Raw genomic sequence first — 21102 nt, 5'->3', positions numbered from 1 at the left:
AGATATAGTGAACCTATATCTAAGGAAGGGGAACATGCACCACCTTACACGGGCTGCAGTAGCAAACCTGTGGTGTGAGTTTGAATGGTCTTTCAGGGGTGGCACAATACATGCTGCAGCCCAAGTGCCTCTGGGGTACCTATGCCCTAGGTACATAGTGTGCCATATATAAAAGGGACTGATAAGGGTACCCCAGTATCCAATCTGGGGTGTACCTAAAGTACATGCAATCAATTTAGAGGAGAAAGCAGCTTGACTTGGGTCCTGGAACGCAGGATCCCAGTCAGTCTAAGTCGAAAACAGTAAAACATCAGCAAAAAGTGGGGGTAACTATAAGAAGCCGATCCTACTCTCCTATATACCTTACCTCCTCTTCTATCACCACTTCAAGTTACCACACCTTTTCTACCACCACCTCAAGTTACCACACCTATTCTACTACCATTCAAGCTACCATATCTCCTCTTCCACAACCTCTGACAATTGTTCTTTCGATCCATATTTTCGTTTAGCACTTAGACTGCAGTCTCTTTCCACACCTCTCATGTCTTGATTTCTTTGTCTGCCATCTTTCCTATAGTTTTCTTCAGACTGATCCCAGGCTGTTTCTTTTATGAACCATTTGCTGGAAGCTGGCTAAAATGAGCTTTTCCCACAGAATTGTTTTCAGCCCAAAAAAGGCCAACTGAACCTTTCCTGCTCCAAATATCACAGCTCACACGTATAGGCCTTTTCTTCCCTATAGGCTGATTCTGTTGATCAGGTAAACAATGACCATGCACAGACGTATGCTAAGGTAGTGCAGACATTTAAAAGAAATTTTTGTTCTCTAACCCCCAGATGCATCAATCCCATATTCTGCGAATTTTAAATTGCGAAAAATACCGAATCGCAATTTAGAATTCGCAGAATGGGATGCATCAAGAAAAGCAAGTACAAAAAGCGAATCGCAATCGGCTGCATTTGCCGATAGCGATTTCCGCTAAATCGCAGAAAAATCACAGAATCGTCCGTTGACCATGTAGAAATTGCAAACTCGCAGTTACCGAAATCGCAAATTGCGATCTCGCTAACTGCGAGATCGCAAAAACGGGAAGTCGCATTTCTAGCCCAATGATGACATCACAACCAGGAAGTAGGCTGTTCCCTCCCTCATTCTGATCACTGAGCCTCAAAAGTGGAAGCAGCACTGGCCAGAGCTCCACTACAGACTACCTGCAGCACCACACCAGGACACAAAGAACAACTGACAATGTCCCAGGAAGCAGCAGGGAGCAGTGCCCAAGAAAGAAAGAGGAAAATAAAATTCTCTGAGCAGGAACTGGAGTACCTCATTGAGGGAGTCTCTAAGGACCATGCTCGCCTTTTTGGAAAGGACTCCCGGAGGGTGCCTGAGGCAGACAAGCGCCGCATCTGGCTGCGCATCCGCGCAAAGGTTAACTCAGTCGGGGTGACCCAGCGCTCCATCGACGATTTAAAAAAGAGGTGGTACGACCTCAGAGGGCGTACCAAAGAGCGTATCGCTGAGAGGCTGGGGGAGCGACTTGCCACCGGAGGAGGAGAGCCCACTGTTGCACCAACACTCCACTGGAAGACCTTGAGGAGGACACCCTAAATCCTGCAGCCTGCGTGGGGGTTACCCAGCTGGACTCCTCCCGACCCACCCAACAATCCCAGGGTAAGTGCCATGCGACTGCGACCCCGTCCCCTAACAATGCCAATGACTCCAGAGCTAGCTATTTGATAATCAATCAATTGAAAGTAATTCCTAAAGCCAGTCAGGGAATGCAAACCTGCATGTATGTAGCAACATCTCATGTGCAAGATACATATCATTAATCATGCACCCATTTACATCACAGGTGTGTCTGAACAACCCAGCACCGACAGTGAGGCCCTACACATAGAGGAAAACCCAGAGGACACTGAGGGTGAGAGCCATCCTGCACCACGACCCAGACCATCTCAGCCACCAGCAGCAGTACCACCACCTCCCTATGTGGACAGGGCCACCCCTGCAGCCACAGGTGCCCAGCAACCACCCCAAGTGACACCCATGGAAGTGGTTGAGGCCACACCACCAGCAGCCAGGAGGCAGACAAGGCGCACAGCCACAGTGCGATCCCAGTCCAGCGGACTGACGCGCCAGCAGCGTGACGCCTCAACACGTGCTGGCAGGGGGGTACAAGTACGGGATCCTGGCCGGACCATAGAACGCCGCATGCTTGCAGTACACCAGAAGCAGGCGCGTCACTAGGCAGACATCCACCAGCAGCTGATTAAGACGGCGCGAAATGTGGGCCAGCTCACAGAATGCATGCAGGGCGTGACGGCAGCTGTTCGTGAAAACAGCCAGATCCTGGTATCCCAGCAGGATATCACCCGCCGCCGCCCTCGCCAGCTGCTGACCCGCCTGTCAGCCTACACCAGGTCCAATCACATCATTGGAAATGCCACCTCCCAACTTTCGCGCTGCTCCCTTGCGATGCAGGTGCAAATGGTCCAATGTTGTCAGGACGTCGCCAGGGCCCTTAATCAGGTGACAACAGCTGTGCAGAGTCTGCAGGCGTCTGGCCATGGTCAAGCAGGTGGGGGGGATGATGCCAGAGAGGGCACTTCCAGTCACAGCAGCATGTCCTTGCTGCTGGTAACGGAACGCCGCCGCAGCAGCAGGCCCACTGCAGCATCACGGGCCAACAGTGTTGTGGAGGACACGGAGAGGCGACTGGGTGTGTCCGGCCGGAGGCGCCAGTGACACATTGAACTCTGCCCGCAGGGCCATGCTGATTACACAAGCAAGCCCTCTACCCCTTCATGGGGCTGTATGACGGAATACAGTTCGCATGTCATATCAAAGAAAATGAAGTACACATTATTGTGAATAAACAATAAGAATTTATGGTCACACGTAAATCCGACTCATGTCATTATCACATTTCTCATGCATGAGTGCAGTGTTGTGTGAGGGGAATTGGTGCACTAGAAACAGTTCATTGTGATTTGGTTGCGGCGCCTGTGTCCTTCAGCAGGATTCTTCCCGCCTGCATAATGCACATGTGCAGGTTGGCGGTTGTCCCCTTCCGACTCACTGCCAGAGATATCCACAGGTATCCTCCGCTTGGTAGCAATGTTGTGGAGTATTGCACACACGGCCACGATGCAGCAGCAGACCTCAGGCTGGTATTTGAGGGCCCCACCAGTCTTGTGTAGAATGCGGAATCAGCTCTTTAAAAGCCCAAATGTCCGCTCAATGCAATTTCAAGTGCAAATGTGTGCAGCATTGTAACGCCGTTGCTGTGGTGTGGCAGGGTTGAGGTATGGGGTGAGGAGGTACTCACGAGGCCATAGGCGCTGTCACCTGAATGAAAGGAGCAGAGGGTGAGTGCCTGTCATGCGCAGCTACATGGTCTCGATGTACTGTTTGTTGGCACGTGTACTTACCTAGAAGGTGTCCTTCGCCATAGTCTCCCCTGGCCAGTCGTGTGTGCATGCCGCTGTGCCGGAATATGAAGGAGTCATGCGTGCTCCCCGGGTATGGTGCCACTATGTCAATGATGATTGTCTTAGCGTTGCACACCATCTGGATGTTCAGTGAGTGGTAGGACTTGCGGTTCCGGTACATGTATTCTGTCTCTGCGGGTGGGCAGATGTGGATGTGGGTACAGTCAATGCATCCAATTACATGGGGGAATTGCGCTAAGTTGTAAAATTCTAGCTTGGTTTGATTCAAGTCCTGTTGGGTGGTTGGGAATTTAATGTAATGGTGTAGCCGGGTCAGCATGACATCCAGGATACTCCTTAGGCAGCGCCACATGGTGCTCTGGGAGATCCCCCCTGCAATGGAAACTATCCCCTGGAAGCTTCCGGAGGCCAGGAGGTGCAGGCTGCACAATCCCTGGACATGGGTGGGCCCGGCATTGGTCCTCCTCGTTGGGTGCTGTATCAGGGGGTCAAGGTCCCGGATGAGCTTTGTAATCATTGCCCCATTCAGCCGGTACTTTGAGTAGATTTCCTCATCAGTTTGGCCCAGTAGTGTGACCCGCTGGCGGAAAATTCGCTCCTGGATCCTGCGTCTGTTCCTTGCTGCAGCCTGGAGCCTTCGCCGCCTAACCACCATGTAGAGTCCTGGCATTGTGAATGTCCTCATGCTCCTACTGTGTCTCCTTAAGTGTGTTTGGTCAGCCCCGCACCTGTGGCTAGTTAGAAGTTTTTTTTCATAATTTTTTTTTTAACTTCATGGTTACCACCTGGTTTGGGTTCTCCTTAATTTGCGCCTCACAAATAGCGATTTTGAGGATTTTCGCTAATTGCGATATTTCCTGCATTTGGTTTGCGGTTATTTTGTGAATTCACAATTAGAATCTCAGAATCATTGGGAACTCGCAATTTCCGAATCGCAAAGGGGGTTCCACCTTGATTCTGCGATTATTTTTGCGAAGTCGCAGATAATGTTTTGCGAATTCAATTCGCATTTTGGTCAGGTTTTGTTTCATGAATTGCGATTCTTGGTATTGCGATCGCAATAGCTATTTCGCAGCTATTGCGATCGCAATTTGTGTTGATGAATCTGGCTGTAAGTGCCCAGGTTTACACCAGAGAAACATGGTTGTCATTTAGAGCCCAGGCTATCACATGCTATACCTGCCTTGCCCTTAGCTATCCATGACACTGTATCAGCTACCCCTGTTCTCACGGTCATTAAAAATGAGAGGCACAAAAAGACAGTGAACAGGGCTCTAAAAGGCCTCACTCTAGTTTCCTGTCCTTGTCCTTCACAAAACTACCCTATAATGCAAAGCAATTTTGAACTGGGCGCCTTTCTGAATATCTCAGAACATGACATTGCCTTTTAAGTGCTAGTTGGCTTATTTACAAGCCCCTTGCGCCACCGGTACGTCACTTTTTCCATGTTAAAAATGATGCAAAAGTGGTGCAAGAGGCGCGTCAATAAGCCCCTTAGTTTTCATTGTGCTGCACAGCAAAACCATAACAAATAACTAATTTCTTTCTTATATTTTTCCTTTCCAGAAACCATGATGACATTTATCCTGCTACTTAGTTTGTTGGCAGTGGGAGGTTTGTTACAATTTTTTAAATGTAGCTTATTTTCTATCACGTGATTTGTTAAATTAACTATTTGCATCATTCAGGTACAGCAATATTTAAGCAGTTAATATCTGTTAGACTGTGGGGCGTTGATGAAAGGGAAGGTGTCTCTCCACCCTTGGGTTGAGTCTCTCTTCTAGTGCTCTATGAAGTCTGATGTTGCTAGTGCCCCGCAAGGAGTGTTTCTATGGTGTCATTGGGAGTGTGGGGGAGAGGGGGTGGGGGTGTCAATGATGGAGTATATCTGCCTTCAGAAGGGCCCCATTCAGTCTAAAACCTATGGATGTCTGTGAGGTATGAAAACCTGCGGGCCACATATCATGTTCTGAAGGGGGCCCTATCATTTCGCATTATGCAACTGACAAGTCTTATGTGTAGCAGGAGTATACTGCGCTTTGAGCTTAGGTTTAGGTATTAAGGGCTAGTTCTGCATCTGCCAAACCAGTGATTCCAAGTTCTGGCTCGCCACAGAAAAGAACTCCAGAGTGGGGTTGTTAGTCGTCAAACATATTTGTCTTACATCAAAGGTTCTGGAAAGTCATCTATGCGTGACATCTTTAATCTCTTTTTACAGGCCCCAGGATTTATCTGCCCATTCTTGTTAACTCACCTCTTCATCCCTTATAATTTTTAATTGGTGGAGCTACATGCAGACGCTGTATTTCTATTCAAGGAGAAGACGGTTGGCCACGCAAATGTTTGCTCATGCAGTCAGGCCGGAAATGAGGCTCTCATCTTGGCCAATCAAAGACATGCACATGTCATGTTGTTAGAGGGAGGCTGGGCAATCACTGTACTTCCGCATGCAGTGTGAATGTAAAAGAGAAAGATGGCAGCATCACCTGTGAAAAGTGCGGAGTTCTGCTCTTACGCTTACACAGTCAAGTACTCGCTCAACTGCCTAATGCCTGAGACCAGTGCTTAATTAGTAAAAGATTGAGTGCCGGGGCCACAAGCTCTGCCCAGAAGCCCACAGCCAGTGCAATTGAGCGTTGGTGCACTGAATATCAAGTCTACATGGTCTTCAATCCACCTCATCCCTTTTTAATGCACTACCAGACACTTCCTGCCCCTTCATTCCACCATTGCAGGTTCCTGATTTCTCCCATAATAACTTTTTTGTCTTGCTCTTCCTTCTGTATTTCCCTCAGGCAATTATGTGATGTGGGAAAAATAAGTGCCACTACCCAAAAATGAATGCCGGTTCCTCACACCGGCAACCACTGACTCAAATTAAGCACTGCCTGAATCGACCTACCAGCCTCAGACACGACCGGAGGAGGCAGACACCAAGGCCAGATAATCATATTTTGTCAATCATGTCAGATTTTGATAGTCCCTACTGTTGCCTTGTTCCATTCCAGGGTCTCAGCTGGAGGTGAAGAGACCTGGGAGCCTCTCTTAAGCACTGGGAACTGTTTCTTGTTGAAGCAGACTGGGTTTGACGCTGGCCCTCACATTTTAAAACTACCAGATCGTTCCTACCCTCAAAATCTCTAATAGTTCAAAAAAGGGAAAACATTTCACAACTTCAGCCACCCCTAAACCAAACCTGTCCTGAGACCTACCAGTCATGATCCTGTCCTGAACACCTGCCCCCCTACCCCCTGTCCCCTCTTGTGCTCCTGAAGCCTCAGGTGCTCTATAGAAGTGTTTTCTCCATTTTACAAATAAGCTGTTCCATGAGAATCATTCTGAAAGAGTGAAAAACCCTTGACTCCACTTTGTTTCAAATCTCCCATGAGCTTATGTGAGTAAAGCTCAACACACCCTAGAAGAGTTTCTTTCACCCTTCAATCCTCTGTAGTGTCAGTCATTGTACTCATTCATCGTTTAACCATCCATAGACCCTCTCAACGTTCCATTCCATCGGTGAATCAGTCAGTCATAACAAGCTTAATTCAGTTGATAGAAAAACATATATGCATAAAAGCAAAGACATACACAGCCATGTATCATGTTTAAAATACCAAAGATGATTCAATATACCACTTAAAAGAAATTTCCACTGAAACATGCTGAAAATACCACAATATGCAAAAAGGTACAATTTAATTACGTTTCACTGGTAATCCTTCAAGGTTGCCCCCACACACGTCTATCCCCAGAGTATGACATCCAGTTATTTCCCCACCATTTTTCTCATTCTACCAGCCGCAGAGTTGAATTTATACACCCTCAAACAGGTGTATTGGGATGATCAGCAGTAGTTGGTGCACAGCGGGCTGTCATAACCTAACATTGTGGACCCTCAAGAGTGGGAGTGAAAACCTTTTCCTAGGAATAACATATAACTTGCGAAAGAAAAAGAAATGAAGTGTGGTGGAAGATGGATTTTAGTAAGGGTGAGTATGCACGTATCACTAGCAATAAGGCCACCAATACAATATAAGGTCCAGTAAAGGTTTTAATACATTAGCCTCTGGCTCAACCCTAGGTAGCTGACTGCAAGCAGGCAGGCTAAATTCAGGAGACAGGTATGTAGATAGTTTAAAATTACCAATAAGGTAAATAAGTACGCCACATCACATTAAAAATCTCACACCAATTTATAAATATAGGAAATGTTTTTATCTTCAAAATGACACCAAAAGGACAAAAATTCAATATAGGGTACCTGATATATACATTCTTAAAAACATACAGCGTTAACCTGGGACATCTGGTCGCACTTGACTGGGACAAAGTCAAAGTTTGAATCCAATGCAATGGAACCCTGGTTGAATATACTAAGCGGGAGGCCCTGGTCAAAATTTTACCTTCACACTTAGAAACTTTTCATGATGATTTTCTCTCGACGGTGAGCAAGGCACTTCATCAAACCGGATTCTCACCATGGCTTGACCCCACGTTAGGTCAGTCCACCTATAGAGCTTTTTTACAAAAGACGGTCTAAACTTCAGGAACATCTGCCTGTAGTTCCTCTTGAGGGTTTAAAGGGTTCAAAACACAATTCCAAAGGTCTAGAAACTCTGAGATAGTCCTTGGACGTGTGGTGCTACAGTTCCCACAACGCATCTGGCCAAATCCTTAAATCCACTGGGCGCACCCAAGGCTGAGGACTTTTTGATGGAGATGGTGCAGGAAAGCTATGATAATCTGTGCTTTCCGGGAGTCCACTACTTATTCAGCAGGAGCAGTCCTTCTGGTTGCAAACCTTTGGGGTAGAGACCAGGGTTCCAGCAGGGCAGTCCTACTTCTCCTTGTAGATTCAGGTAGCAAAGCCAAGTGGCTATGCAGCTCTCACATATTTGTTCAATGATCTGGAGCTACAAGCAGGGGGCACCCTTGTCCAATGAGGTGCAGAGTGCCACCCAAAAGCATTGTAGCTTCCTCCATAGTGTGGCATATTCTTGTCCCACAAAGCACTGACATTTAAAATTCAAAATGGAGAATTCCTCCCCAGGAGAGTTAGTCCTGGCTAAACCTACTTCCGTGGTTCATTTCTGTTAACACTTCCCCTACAGACCTTCAGGAAATTCCATTCTCGGGCCTGCCATCTGGCTGGGAGGTACTGGAAGAGGGGGTAGGCCTGGCTGTCATTCCTTACTGTCCTGATCTTTTTGAAGCCCAGTTTGAATTACCCATCCCTCATCCTGACCTGCTTTCTGCAGCTATAAAGCTCCCCCCATCAGATATCCTCTGCTCTATGCAGGTCACTTATCACCTCCTCAAAACAGTCTGGCTAAGCCTGTTCAGGCTGACTAATCATCAGAGGCTGCTTGAAGGCTGGATTGAGGCGCATGGAAAAGAAAGTCCTAACCTTTCTCTTCTATATTAGTTTTGATACATTCAACAGTGGCACATTCTTGAATTTACCATCACCAATATTTATTGTCCTTGAAGGACATCTTTTTAGCTCCTTCCTAGCAATATTTAAACTTCAATAAAATATTCCAGTATAAGCCTACAGAGCTAAATATCTACAATGGGGAAAATTAAATTGGAAGTTTTTCCTCCTCAAGGATTATCCCTTCTTATTGGTAAATGGCACCCCACCCCTGGGGCACTTAGGGGAGACCTTAGTTGTGAGTTATATGTAAATATAAAGTAGAATTCCTCTTGGGAAGTACCGATAATTCCAAAGACAAATTTGCATAGAATTTACTTTTAAAGACAGTCTGCAAAGCAGTGCTGCCTATAATAGTGAGCACCACAGCAGTGCATCCTTCAGTATAGGAACTCTGCTGAGTATCTAAACCTTCCTGCCTTATTATATACTAGGGACTTATTGGTAGTTTGAATTCCCCTTGCCTTAACATATCACCTTCAGCGCGGCGCGAATTCTCGCGCTGTGCTGAAGGTTCTAATGAGCCAACGGGCTCATGACGGAACCGTTCCGTCATGAGCATCGAAGGGGTTAATATATAAGGGACTTACAGGGGTATTTCATTGCCAATTGTAATTATACCTAATTACCATTTTTTTTATCAGTGCACTGGGCCTGGACAGCAGAGCCCAGGGCATAGTCAGAGTCAGTTACCACCAGAATAAGTAAACAAGTGGGGGTGAACAGGGCAAACAGGATCACTTTCTCACAAAGTGTATTCTGTGGAGAGCTTGAGTCACAAGGACATGGGATGTGTTGTATTCATGAGAAGCTTTGCTAGAGACAGGAAGTGCATTCTATTAAATCTCAACCATATCAAATAACATCTCTATGCATGCCGTGGAGGAAAATATACATACAGTTCCATCTGGGCCATAGTCACAAATGGGATAAAGGCAGATTCTCTTTACTTCCCCAACTCACTGTCTTGTTTTTGCCGCCAGTAAAAGGCCAGGAAATGTATCTTTAGTTGTTGTTTAGAGAACAATATAATAGCTTGTGGACAATCTAAAAGCTCAGATCTCCTAGCAAGGGAAATTGGTCTTTCACATATCCTAACCAGGGTATATATTGGGCATTTTCCAAACTTAGACAATCTGTTATAATGTTCTGGTTTAAGGACATTTCATCGTTTGCCCACACTGAGGGCCCGAGCTTAAGTGGTGCCAGCTTCATTAAATATTCTAGGTTTAACAGGCCTAGTTCCACGTGAGAAAGGAATAAGGGCAAGGATTTGGAGAGGCACAAAAAACTTTGACACACATGTTTTCATTTGCCTGAAGAGTGGCTGTGTCACAATAACCCCACACCCCAGACCTATGGACCATAGCAGAGTAACATAGCCGAGCAACACTGAGCCATATAGATTTTTCTTTTGGCACACATCGGCCTGCGCAAAATGCTTGGCAATGTAATGAATTAGGTTGTGATTCACTTGTAGCACAAATGCACGAGGATGTGGCGGGCTGTAATAGGTATGGCACTTATGGGGATGTACCAACCCCGTTAAAATGAGGCCAGTGTGTACTGGCCCTTTTCCTTTTTGTTTATATCTAAATGATCTGGAGACCTCGCTGAATCTGGGCGAGACAGACACTCGCAGGGTGGGCTTGAGTAGACTCTCTGCTCTGCTATATGGTGATTGTGTCCTGGGCCCATATTATGCAAACTAGGTACAACCAAGGGCCTTGACTCTACTCAGTAAGGTAGAGTCAAAATAGCACAAACCAAAACAAGTGCCAATACTGAACACTGTTTACCATACACTTTATAACTGGTACCAATGCTAGTCTATCCCAGGTTCCATGAACACTGAATTCATAAACACTTTTTCTTTCTTTTTTAAATCTTTAGCCTATCTTCAATAAATACGTACAGATACAAATAAAGGATCAATGAAACAAATACAAAAAATACAGAAACCATTCCTTCCCAATTTCACAACTTATAAAGAGACACCACAATCACTCAATACTCTCTTTCATCTATTCAACATTCATTCCCAACACATAACCAACTCCACACACTCACGAGTTCACCTAAGGGTTAAACCAGAATCACTCATAGTTTTTGGAAAGGCAGAACACAATAGGGAACACAACACACACAGCCAAACAACATCAAACTTGACCACCCATTTAAATAAAGCAATGCACCAAAATATCAACACAGTAAACAAAGAATCATGTTACAGTGCATCACAAACACCAACTTAATTTTAAATATGTTTGTTTGACTAGAAAATGTGCAAGGTCGATGCGTTTTGAACCCTTTGACTAGCTGGGTTCTCCTCAGGACCATCACAATCTATAAGAGAAAGAGAAACACATACTCCTACTACTCCGACCACTTAGTGTCAATCAACGGCATGAAAGCACCCAAGCGGTGCATACGCTTCCTACCTTACTCATAAAAGAAAAACTGTTCTAGTTCCATCAGTCCTCAGTGTGCTTGCAAATGGAACAATAATAATGAAAAACTCATAAATGAAAAAAAAATGAAAAAAGGAAAAAAGGTGTAAACCTACACACCGTCAAATCTGCATATTAAAATGCACGCCGTGTATGAGTGAAATAATGGGCTTACATTGCGGTGTCATCCAAAGTCCCTGGAACTTCAAACAATATTATTGAGGCACTTAATGGATCAGTTCCGACAATTCTTGTCGATCTAGGAGGGAAGCAGGTGGTATCCCTATTAGACAGATCGAATTTTACAACCGATGTGGGCAATTCTCAAATTTTACATCAACACACATACCAATGTACCGAAAATCCAAGGGATTCCCGAGGCGTAGAGGCCAATTGTTTTAGTTACCCCTCATCACTTCCCGACATTCGGACTTCAACCTGAAGCTGGCAAAAAAAGGCAACTTAGATCTCATGGAGTGACCCGGTGTGTTGCCCTCTCATCTGTCCATATAGACTATCACCGTCTTTACTTGACAAATCAATGGACGGTACTGTTGTCAATCAAAACATGACTGTATTCACCGCTCAGTTGTTCTGTGAACCAACATAAACAAAACCCGAATCACAACCACTTTAAGCGATACTGCAGTCAAGGAACACATAGTTGCTTATGCCAAAGGCATGTGTTTAGAAACCAGAGATAACGTGAGACGCACAAACCTTGTTTAAAAGGGGAGTCCGCTAAAGATCCTCTGCTCGGCGTGTGGCGCCTCGGTAACGCTAGAACGCGGCGCCAAGTCCAGCAAAGAATTATGGGAACTGCACAACTTTATTGAAACTCTGCGCACATACATGGTAACTGCCGCTATGGCAGGTTAATGACACTGAAGCCTAAACCACAGGGTGTAATCAGACTGTGGGGAGGTGGTTAAACCCATTAACACGATTAAACATGCCAGCTATGTGGACTGCTATACATTTATGCTAAGCAAAAAGTCCATGTGTAAACCACTTAAAAGGAAGCTGAATCTGGGGCCCAGTGGGTCCATGTATAACAATTACTATACGAAGGGTGCGCACTCTTTACAATGCTCAACAAACAACAAATAGAACAACTGAAGCACAGTCAGCCTAAATGTGCCAGACCCTGTGCATGGAGAGAGATGACATGCCACAGTTAAACTGGTCAACTCCGAGATACTGCAGGTTCAAGTTTCAATATTTCTGAGATCTCATTTAGCCCATTGACAGCAGTAATACATTTCAGAATGAGCGTCGCCTCACGTTGGGACAGCCGTAAATCACTGTCACCTCCTCGTGGATCAGCTTAGATTTTCGATATCTCGGCCATTTAAGATCACCCACCACATGTTCCTTAGCTTTCCAGTGGTTAACTAGAGGAGCGTTTTCAACATTTCTCTTAATTCTGGATTTGTGCTGCGTCACTATTTTGCGGATCTCCTGGCTTGTTTTACCCACATACAGTTTAGGGCATGGGAAGAAGATTCCGTAAACCACTCCTATGAATTTACAATTGCTGAATATTTCATGTTTCCAATGTACCCCCTCAAGAGAGAACACTGATCTTTCCAACATTTGATCACAACAAGAGCAGGACCCACATTTATGGTGACCACTCACTGGTGCCAGTCCAACATAACCTCTTAATGTGGACTTAGGTGGTTTGGGTAGCTTGGCCCGTACTATATGATTCACAATGCTTTTCTCCTTTTTGAAAGCAAAAAGGGGAGCCTATGCCAGTGCTTTATCCAGATTTTTCAGCAAATGCCAATTTTGGTTGATAATTTTCTTCAATTGATTAGAATTGGGACAGAAAGTGGAAACACAGACGAGTCTACCCATGCGTGGTCTAACTCTTTTTTCAAGAAGTGTCTTGCGTGGTATCCACCATGCCCGCTTCATGGCATTTTTCAATAGTTTTTTGGGTTATCCTCTTCAATTAGGCAATTCACTAGCTTATTGGCATGAAGCCAATATTCGTCCTTGAACAAACAATTTCGCTGAATTCTTAGAAATTGTCCAAAGGGCAAATTTTGTTTTAGGCTCCTGGGATGGTTGCTAGTGAAATGCAGAGCCTTATTCCTATCCGTAGGCTTTCTAAAGAGAGTAGTAGCAAATTTTCCTTCAGAGGGGTATACTTCCACATCCAGGAACGTGATTCGATGTCGGGAGGAGTTGAGACTGAACTTATTATCCTCCGTCCTGGTATTCAACCAACTGGAACTGATCCATTACCTACCTCAATAATATTGTTTGAAGTTCCAGGGACTTTGGATGACATCGCAATGTAAGCCCATTATTTCACTCATACACGGCGTGCATTTTAATATGCAAATCTGACGGTGTGTAGGTTTACACCTTTTTTCCTTTTTTTTTTTTCCTTTATGAGTTTTTCTGTATTATTTTTCCATTTGCAGACACACTGAGGATTGACAGAACTAGAACAGTTTTTCTCTTATGAATAAGGTAAAAAGCATATGCACCGCTTGGGTGCTTTCATGATGTTGATTGACACTAAGGGGTCGGTGTAGTAAGCGTATGCGTTTCTCTTTCTGTTACAGATTGCTATGGTCCTGAGTAGAACCCTGCTAGTCAAAGGGTTCGAAATGTGTCGACCTTGCCCATTTTCTAGTCAAAAAAACATATTAAGTTGTGAAATTGGGAAAGAATGGTTTCTGGTTTTTTTGTATTTGATCCTTTGACCATTTATTTGTATCTGTATGTATTTATTGAAAATAGCCTAAAGATTTAAAAGAAAAAGAAAAAGTACCAACCCCGGTAAAATGAGGCCAGTGTGTACTAGCCCTTTTCCTTTTTGCTTATATCTAAATGATATGGAGACCTCGCTGAATCTGGGCGAGACAAACACTCTCAGGGTGGGCTCGAGTAGTCTCCCTGCTCTGCTATATGATGATTGTGTCCTGGGCCCATATTATGCAAACAAGGAACAACCAAGGGCCTTGACTCTACTCAGTAAGGTTGAGTCAAAATAACAAAAACCAAAACAAGTGCCAATACTGAACACTGTTTACCATCCGCTTTATCACTGGTACCAATGCTAGTCTATCCCAGGTTCCATGAACACTGAATTCAAAAAAACGTTTTCTTTTTTTTTTAATCTTTAGCCTATTTTCAATAAATACGTACAGATACAAATAAATGATCAATGAAACAAATACAAAAACTACAAAAACCATTCCTTCCCGATTTCGCAACTTATAAAGAGACACCACAATCACTCAATGCTCTCTTTCATCTATTCAACATTCATTCCCAACACATAACCAACTCCATACACTCACAAGTTCACATAAAGGTTAAACCAGAATCACTCACAGATTTTGGAAAGGCAGAACACAATAGGGAACACAACACACACAGCCAAACAACATCAAACTTGACCACCAATTTAAATAAAGCAATTCACCAAAATATCAACACAGTAATCAAAGAATCCTGTTACAGTGCATTACAAACACCAACTTAATTTTAAATATGTTTGTTTGACTAGAAAATGTGCAAGGTCGATGTATTTTGAACCCTTTGACTAGCAGGGTTCTCCTCAGGACCATCACAATCTATAAGAGAAAGAGAAACACATACTCTTACTACTCCGACCACTTAGTGTCAACCAAAGGCATGAAAGCTTCCAAGTGGTGCATACGCTTCTTACCTTACTCTTTAGAGAAAAACTGTTCTAGTTCCATCAGTCCTCAGTGTGTCTGCAAACGGAACAATAATAATGAAAAACTCATAAAGGAAAAAAAATTAAAAAAAGGAAAAAAAGGTGTAAACCTACACACCGCCAGATCTGCATATTAAAATGCACGCCGTGTATGAGTGAAATAATGGGCTTACATTGCGGTATCATCCAAAGTCCCTGGAACTTCAAACAATATTACTGAGGAACTTAATGGATCAGTTCCGACGATTCTTGTCGATCTAGGAGGGAAGCAGGTGGTATCCCCATTAGACAGATCGAATTGTACAACCGATGTGGGCAATTCTCAAATTTTATATCAACACACATACCACTTTACCGAAAATCCAAGGGATTCCCAATGCGTAAAGGCCAATTGTTTTAGGTACCCCCCATCACTTCCCGAAATTCTGACATCAATCTGAAACTGGCAAAAAAGGCAACTTAGATCTCATGGGGTCACCCGGTGTGTTGCCTCCTCATCTGTCCATATAGACTATCACCGCCTTGACTTGACAAATCAATGGACGGTACTGTTGTCAATCAAAACATGACTATATTCACTGCTCAGTTGTTCTGTGAACCAACATAAACAAAGCCCGAATCACAAGCACTTTAAGCGACACTGCAGTCAAGGAACATATAGGGCCCGATTCACAGAATGAACTTAAGACTCAATCCTAAACTTACTACTATTTTGGTATTCACAGAATGCACTTACTACTTTTGGCATTCACAGAATGAACTTACTACTTTTGGTATTCACAGAAGTTAGGATTTTGTCTTAAGTTTGTCTTAAGACAAACTTAAGACAGACTTAAGACAAAATCCTAACTTCTGTGAATACCAAAAGTAGTAAGTGCATTCTGTGAATGCCAAAAGTAGTAAGTGCATTCTGTGAATACCAAAATAGTAGTAAGTTTAGGATTGAGTCTTAAGTTCATTCTGTGAATCGGGCCCATAGTTGCTTATGCCGAAGGCATGTGTTTAGAAACCAGAGATAACGTGAGACGCACAAACCCCGTTTAAAAGGGGAGTCCGCTAAAGATCCTCTGCTCAGCGTGTGACGCCCCGGTAACGCTGCAATGCGGCACCAAGTCCAGCAAAGAAATATGGGAACTGCACAACTTTATTGAAACTCTGCGCACATACATGGTAACTGCCGCTATGGTAGGTTACTTACACTGAAGCCTAAACCACAGGATGTAATCAGACTGCGGGGAGGTGGTTAAACCCATTAACACAATTAAACATGCCAGCTATGTGGACTACTATACATTTATGCTAAGCAAAAAGTCCACGTTTAAACCACTTAAAAGGAAGCTGAAGCTGGGGCCCAGTGGGTCCATGTATAACAATTACTATACGAAGGGTGCGGACTCTTTACAATGCTCAACAAACAACAAATGGAACAACTGAAGCACAGTCAGCCTAAATGTGCCAGACCCCGTGCATGGAGAGAGATGACATGCCACAGTTAAACGGGTCAACTCCGAGATACTGCAGGCTAAAGTTTCAATATTTCTGAGATCTAATTTAGCCCATTGACAGCAGTATTAAATTTCAGAATGAGCGTCGCCTCACGTTGGGACAGTCGTAAATCACTGTCACCTCCTCGTGGATCAGCTTCGATTTTCGATATCACGGTCCATTTAAGACATAGTTATTCAAACTTTTGTAGGCTGAGCCCCCCCAGCTGAATTTTTATAGATGTTGGGCCCCCCACCACCTGACGGAAATGTCTGGAATCGACCCCCACGCGCATATTCCGGGCATATCCAGCAAATAATGTTCAATACAATGAGAGTGTTTAGTAAACTGCAGGTTTGTGAGTGGGTGTGGTGAAATGACCGAGGCTTATTACACAGCTCAAAACAACACTTTCCAAGATAAATTGTGCGCAAATTGTTTTTACTAGACAGTTGAAAGTCAGCAGAGAGGGTGCTGAACGAACACCTAATTGAGAATTCCTTAGTGGTACGATAAGTTGCTTGCCTGAAGCAATGGGGGTTTAGGACACGTCAGGCTTATGTTTAAAAAAAATAAAACTAATATTAAATTAATGATGTTGTCTATTTTACTTCAGAGCAATGTTATCTGACAGACTTTGTGATGACATGGCTATGTTAGAGATTTTGGGTGCCCTTGGCAAAAACTATGCTGGGGGCCCCTGTTCAGTACAGCTTTGAGTTTAAATGATTTACTTTCAGCTCTGCAATACCCTATTTAGCCAGGCTACTAACGGTGCACAGGCGCTGTAGTCGAAATTCTAAAAGCGTTTACATTTATTATTCAGAGATAGTGATGTGTTTTCACTGTTGTAACAAAGCAGCAGCCCACTAATTTTACAAAGAATAATATCTGTTATATCCTCCAATTACTCATATGTGAGGACACACTTGGATCCAACTTTTTTATAGTTAACTTTTTTATGGTTGTTGCATGAAACAAACACATTTCTCTGCAAATAGTACTAGACTCCCTCACATCAATCACATTAAAAAAAAAAATAAACAAAACAGTATTTGCAAGAATCTGTTCAGGAATGATTCCAGGCCATCAGGGCGCAAACAGAACTGATTCTATCAAGGGGCCCCCGGAAGGCTGGATTGAATTGCATTTAGATGTCTCCTTTTGTAATTTAGGACAACAACCTTGATGGGGCAGGACATTCCCATACTTGTGTACAGGGGTGAGTGAGGTGACCATATAAATTTGGGTGCACATGTTAGTGCCGAGTGGGATGAATGAATGTATGGTTAGTGGTGGGCTTATTTGAGTGAGATTGCAGATTAAGCAGTGAGGGGGATAGGTGAGTGAAGTGTCACAAGTGCAGGTTGATTAGAGTGCTCGTGTGACTGCAGGGTGAGATACATGGTGAATAGCGCAAGTACATTGTGAGTGCAGAGTGATCACTGTGAGTGGAGAGTAAGTGGGTGAATGTGTGAGTGCATGGTGATCAGTGTGATTGCAGGGTTAGCTGGAGAATGGTGTGAGTGCATTGTGATCAGTGTGGGCGCACTGTGATTGCTGTGAGTGCAGAGTGATCACTGTGAGTGGCGGGTAAGTGGGTGAATGGTGTGAGTGTATCAGGATCAGTGTGAGTGCAGGGTGAGGGTGAAAGTGAAGGGCGAGAATGAGGAGCGAATTGTTTGAATGCAAAGTACAATCCCAGGCACTTGAAATAACTCAGCATGGTATTGACTGCAGTGTAGGGTTTCAAATGTGTTAAACTATTGCTATTATGGCAGTAACCAGGGATCAGGGTGGTGGAAGAAAATAATGTGCTCATCCCTCAACAAACTTCCAATCTTATGATTAGGGTTGCCAGCTTATTATTTTGATGTCACAGATGATATAAATATAAGCAGTCACCTAAAGCTGTATTTTCAGCATACTTTGAACAGCAAATATAAATAGAAAGAACTTTTAATTGTTTTCTAGAGCTGTCTGAATAATCCATGACTGATAATAAAAGGGAACAAAGACAGAAAAGACACATTACAAATTAATACGTACAGGGCCGGCATTAGGGCAGTGCAACAGGTGCGGCCGCACTGGGCGCTGACCTATGCAGGGGGCGCCGACCTCATGGGGAGGCGCTGTGTTTAGCAATAACTTATGAATGGCACATATGCCTGGTGGTAGTGAGAGAATCCGAGGAGGCAGTCATTGGGTGTGGGGGCACCAAAAACGATTCTCGCACCAGGCGCCATCAGCGCTAAAGCCGGCCCTGAATATATGCTATTTAGTGTCAAGGCAAGCAATATGCAGGCTCTTTAAACAACACATGGCTGGTTGGCATTTTGCGCGCCTGCCTGTGTAATTTGAAAGAAACTTTCAGGGACGTTTTAAGGATTTTGGGGGCCCTGGGCCAAATGTATTTTGGGGGCCCCAGTTCAGACCAGCTTTGATTTTATGATCCAGTCTCAGCTCTTTCATGCCTTCTTTGGTCAAATACTAAATGTGTGTACATCTGATATTCAGGGATAGTGATGTGTGTTTTCAGTATGTAGCACACCAGCAGTTCACTAATATTACTGCAAATAATCTGTCACACCCTCCCATTTCTCATATGTGAGGTCATGCATTGATCTGAAATAAACTTTTTATATGGATGTTGCATGGCGCATAAACACATTGGGGCAGATTTACAAGCCCCTTGCACCACTTTTACGCCACCCTTGCGTCACTTTTGTGACGCAGTGGTGGCGCAAAAGATGCGCCATGGTGGGGGGTATTTACAATGTGACGCATTGTAAATACCCCCGCACTGAGATGCGTCACGTTGTAAAGCCCTGTGCCATAAGGAGGCGTTCCGGCGCAGTGGGGGGCGTTCCGGTGCAATAACGCCTCCTAAAAGTGGCCGAGTGAAATCTACAAGATTTCACTCAGTCACTTTTAGGCCAATGCTGCGTCAAAACCCTGCGCCTGCTTGAAGCTGGCGTAAGGCTTGACGCAGCACTGGAAGAATAGGCCCCCCAGAGCATTGCTGGAGCTGCGTCGCGCTTGTGACGCAACTCCAGCAATGCGCCGCCTTTACGGCACAGATGCGTGACGCATCTGTGCCGTTTTTGCCCCATGGTGCGCCGCATTGTAAATGCGGCGCATCATGGGTGGCGGAGCTGCGGCGCACAATTACTGGCGCATCCCTGCTAATTTGCAGGGATGCGCCAGTAATTGTAAATCTGCCCCATTATGTCAGCAAAGTGTCTGTAATAGACTCCTAGACATTAAAAATTAATGATAGAAAAACGCTATTTACAACATTGGGTTTAAAAAAATGTCAAGGTCATGAGGTCAAGACTCTGTAGAACTGAGCTGGCTCTTTCAGTCAGCCTCCCCCAACCCACCCCTCCCCCTTTGAAAGGCTGGGGCCCTGAGCCAGAGCCCACCTTGCCCAGAGCCCACTTCGCCCATGCCTTGAAACATCCCTGGAAAATTTTTCTCCTCGCTGGGAAGAGCTAACTCTCCCAGGAGGGGGTTAATTCACGAGCTGACAGCTTCAGCTGCAGTGGGAGGCAGGGGTCTCCTCTGCTGAAACCGAAAGCATGTCTGTTGGTTTGCTTTCGGTTTTAGCAGAGGAGTCATCCTGCCTCCCACTGCAGCTGAAGCTGTAAGCTCATGGATTAACCCCCTCCGGGTAGGGTTAACATAACAAAAGCACTGGCACTTCGTGCCCTGTCGATTTCCCCTTCCTCCGCCTTCATCCCTCCAGCCATACCGGAATTCTCCAAGGGATTACAGTGGAGTGCGCGCCCCCCCCTGAGATGGTGTCACGCCCCCCCTAGGGGGGCGCGCCCCACAGATTGAAGAACTCTGATTTAAGATCACCCACCACATGTTCCTTAGCTTTCCAGTGGTTAACTAGAGGAGCGTTTTCAAAATTTCTCTTAATTCTGGATTTGTTCTGCGTCACTCTTTTGCGGATCTCCTGGCTTGTTTTACCCACATACAGTTTGGGACATGGGAAGAGGACTCCGTAAACCACTCCTTTGGATTTACAATTGGTGAATGTTTCATGTTTCCAATGTACCCCCTCATGAGAGGACACTGAACCTTCCAACGTTTGATCACAACAAGTGCAGGACCCACATGTATGGTGACCACTCACTGGTGCCAGTCCAACATAACTTCTTAATGTGGACTTAGGTGGTTTGGGTAGCTCGGCCCGTACTATATGATTCGCAATGCTTTTCTCCTTTTTGAAAGCAAAAAGGGGAGCCTGTGCCAGTGCTTAATCCAGATTTTTCAGCAAATGCCAATATTGGTTGATAATTTTCTTCAATTGATTAGAATTGGGACAGAAAGTAAAAACACAGACAAGTCTACCCATGTGTGCTCTAACTCTTTTTTCAAGAAGTGTCTCGCGTGGTTTCCACCATGCCCGCTTCATGGCATTTTTCAACAGTTTTTTGGGTTATCCTCTTTCAATTAGGCAATTCACTAGCTTATTGGCATGAAGCCAATATTCGTCCTTGAACGAACAATTTCGCCAAATTCTTAGAAATTGCCCAAAAGGCAAATTTTGTTTT

The 21102-nt window shown here is 44.6% G+C and overlaps 1 protein-coding gene across 1 annotated transcript in view; it reads left to right on the top strand.

The window, feature by feature from the left end:
- Positions 1–21102, top strand: part of LOC147734886 (C-type lectin galactose-binding isoform-like) — a 67125-nt gene that overhangs the window by 5341 nt on the left and 40682 nt on the right. Inside the window, exon 2 of the mRNA XM_086953666.1 lies at positions 5029–5076. Coding sequence (XP_086809792.1) covers positions 5034–5076 — 43 coding nt within the window. The 5' untranslated portion in view covers positions 5029–5033. The remainder of the gene's footprint in view (positions 1–5028; positions 5077–21102) is intronic.

The sequence above is a fragment of the Lissotriton vulgaris genome, chromosome 1_2 (assembly GCF_964263255.1).
Source record: "Lissotriton vulgaris chromosome 1_2, aLisVul1.2, whole genome shotgun sequence".
NCBI lineage: Eukaryota > Metazoa > Chordata > Amphibia > Caudata > Salamandridae > Lissotriton > Lissotriton vulgaris.
The sequence above is the reverse complement of the archived record's forward strand: the minus strand, read 5'-3'. Positions and strand labels throughout refer to the sequence as shown.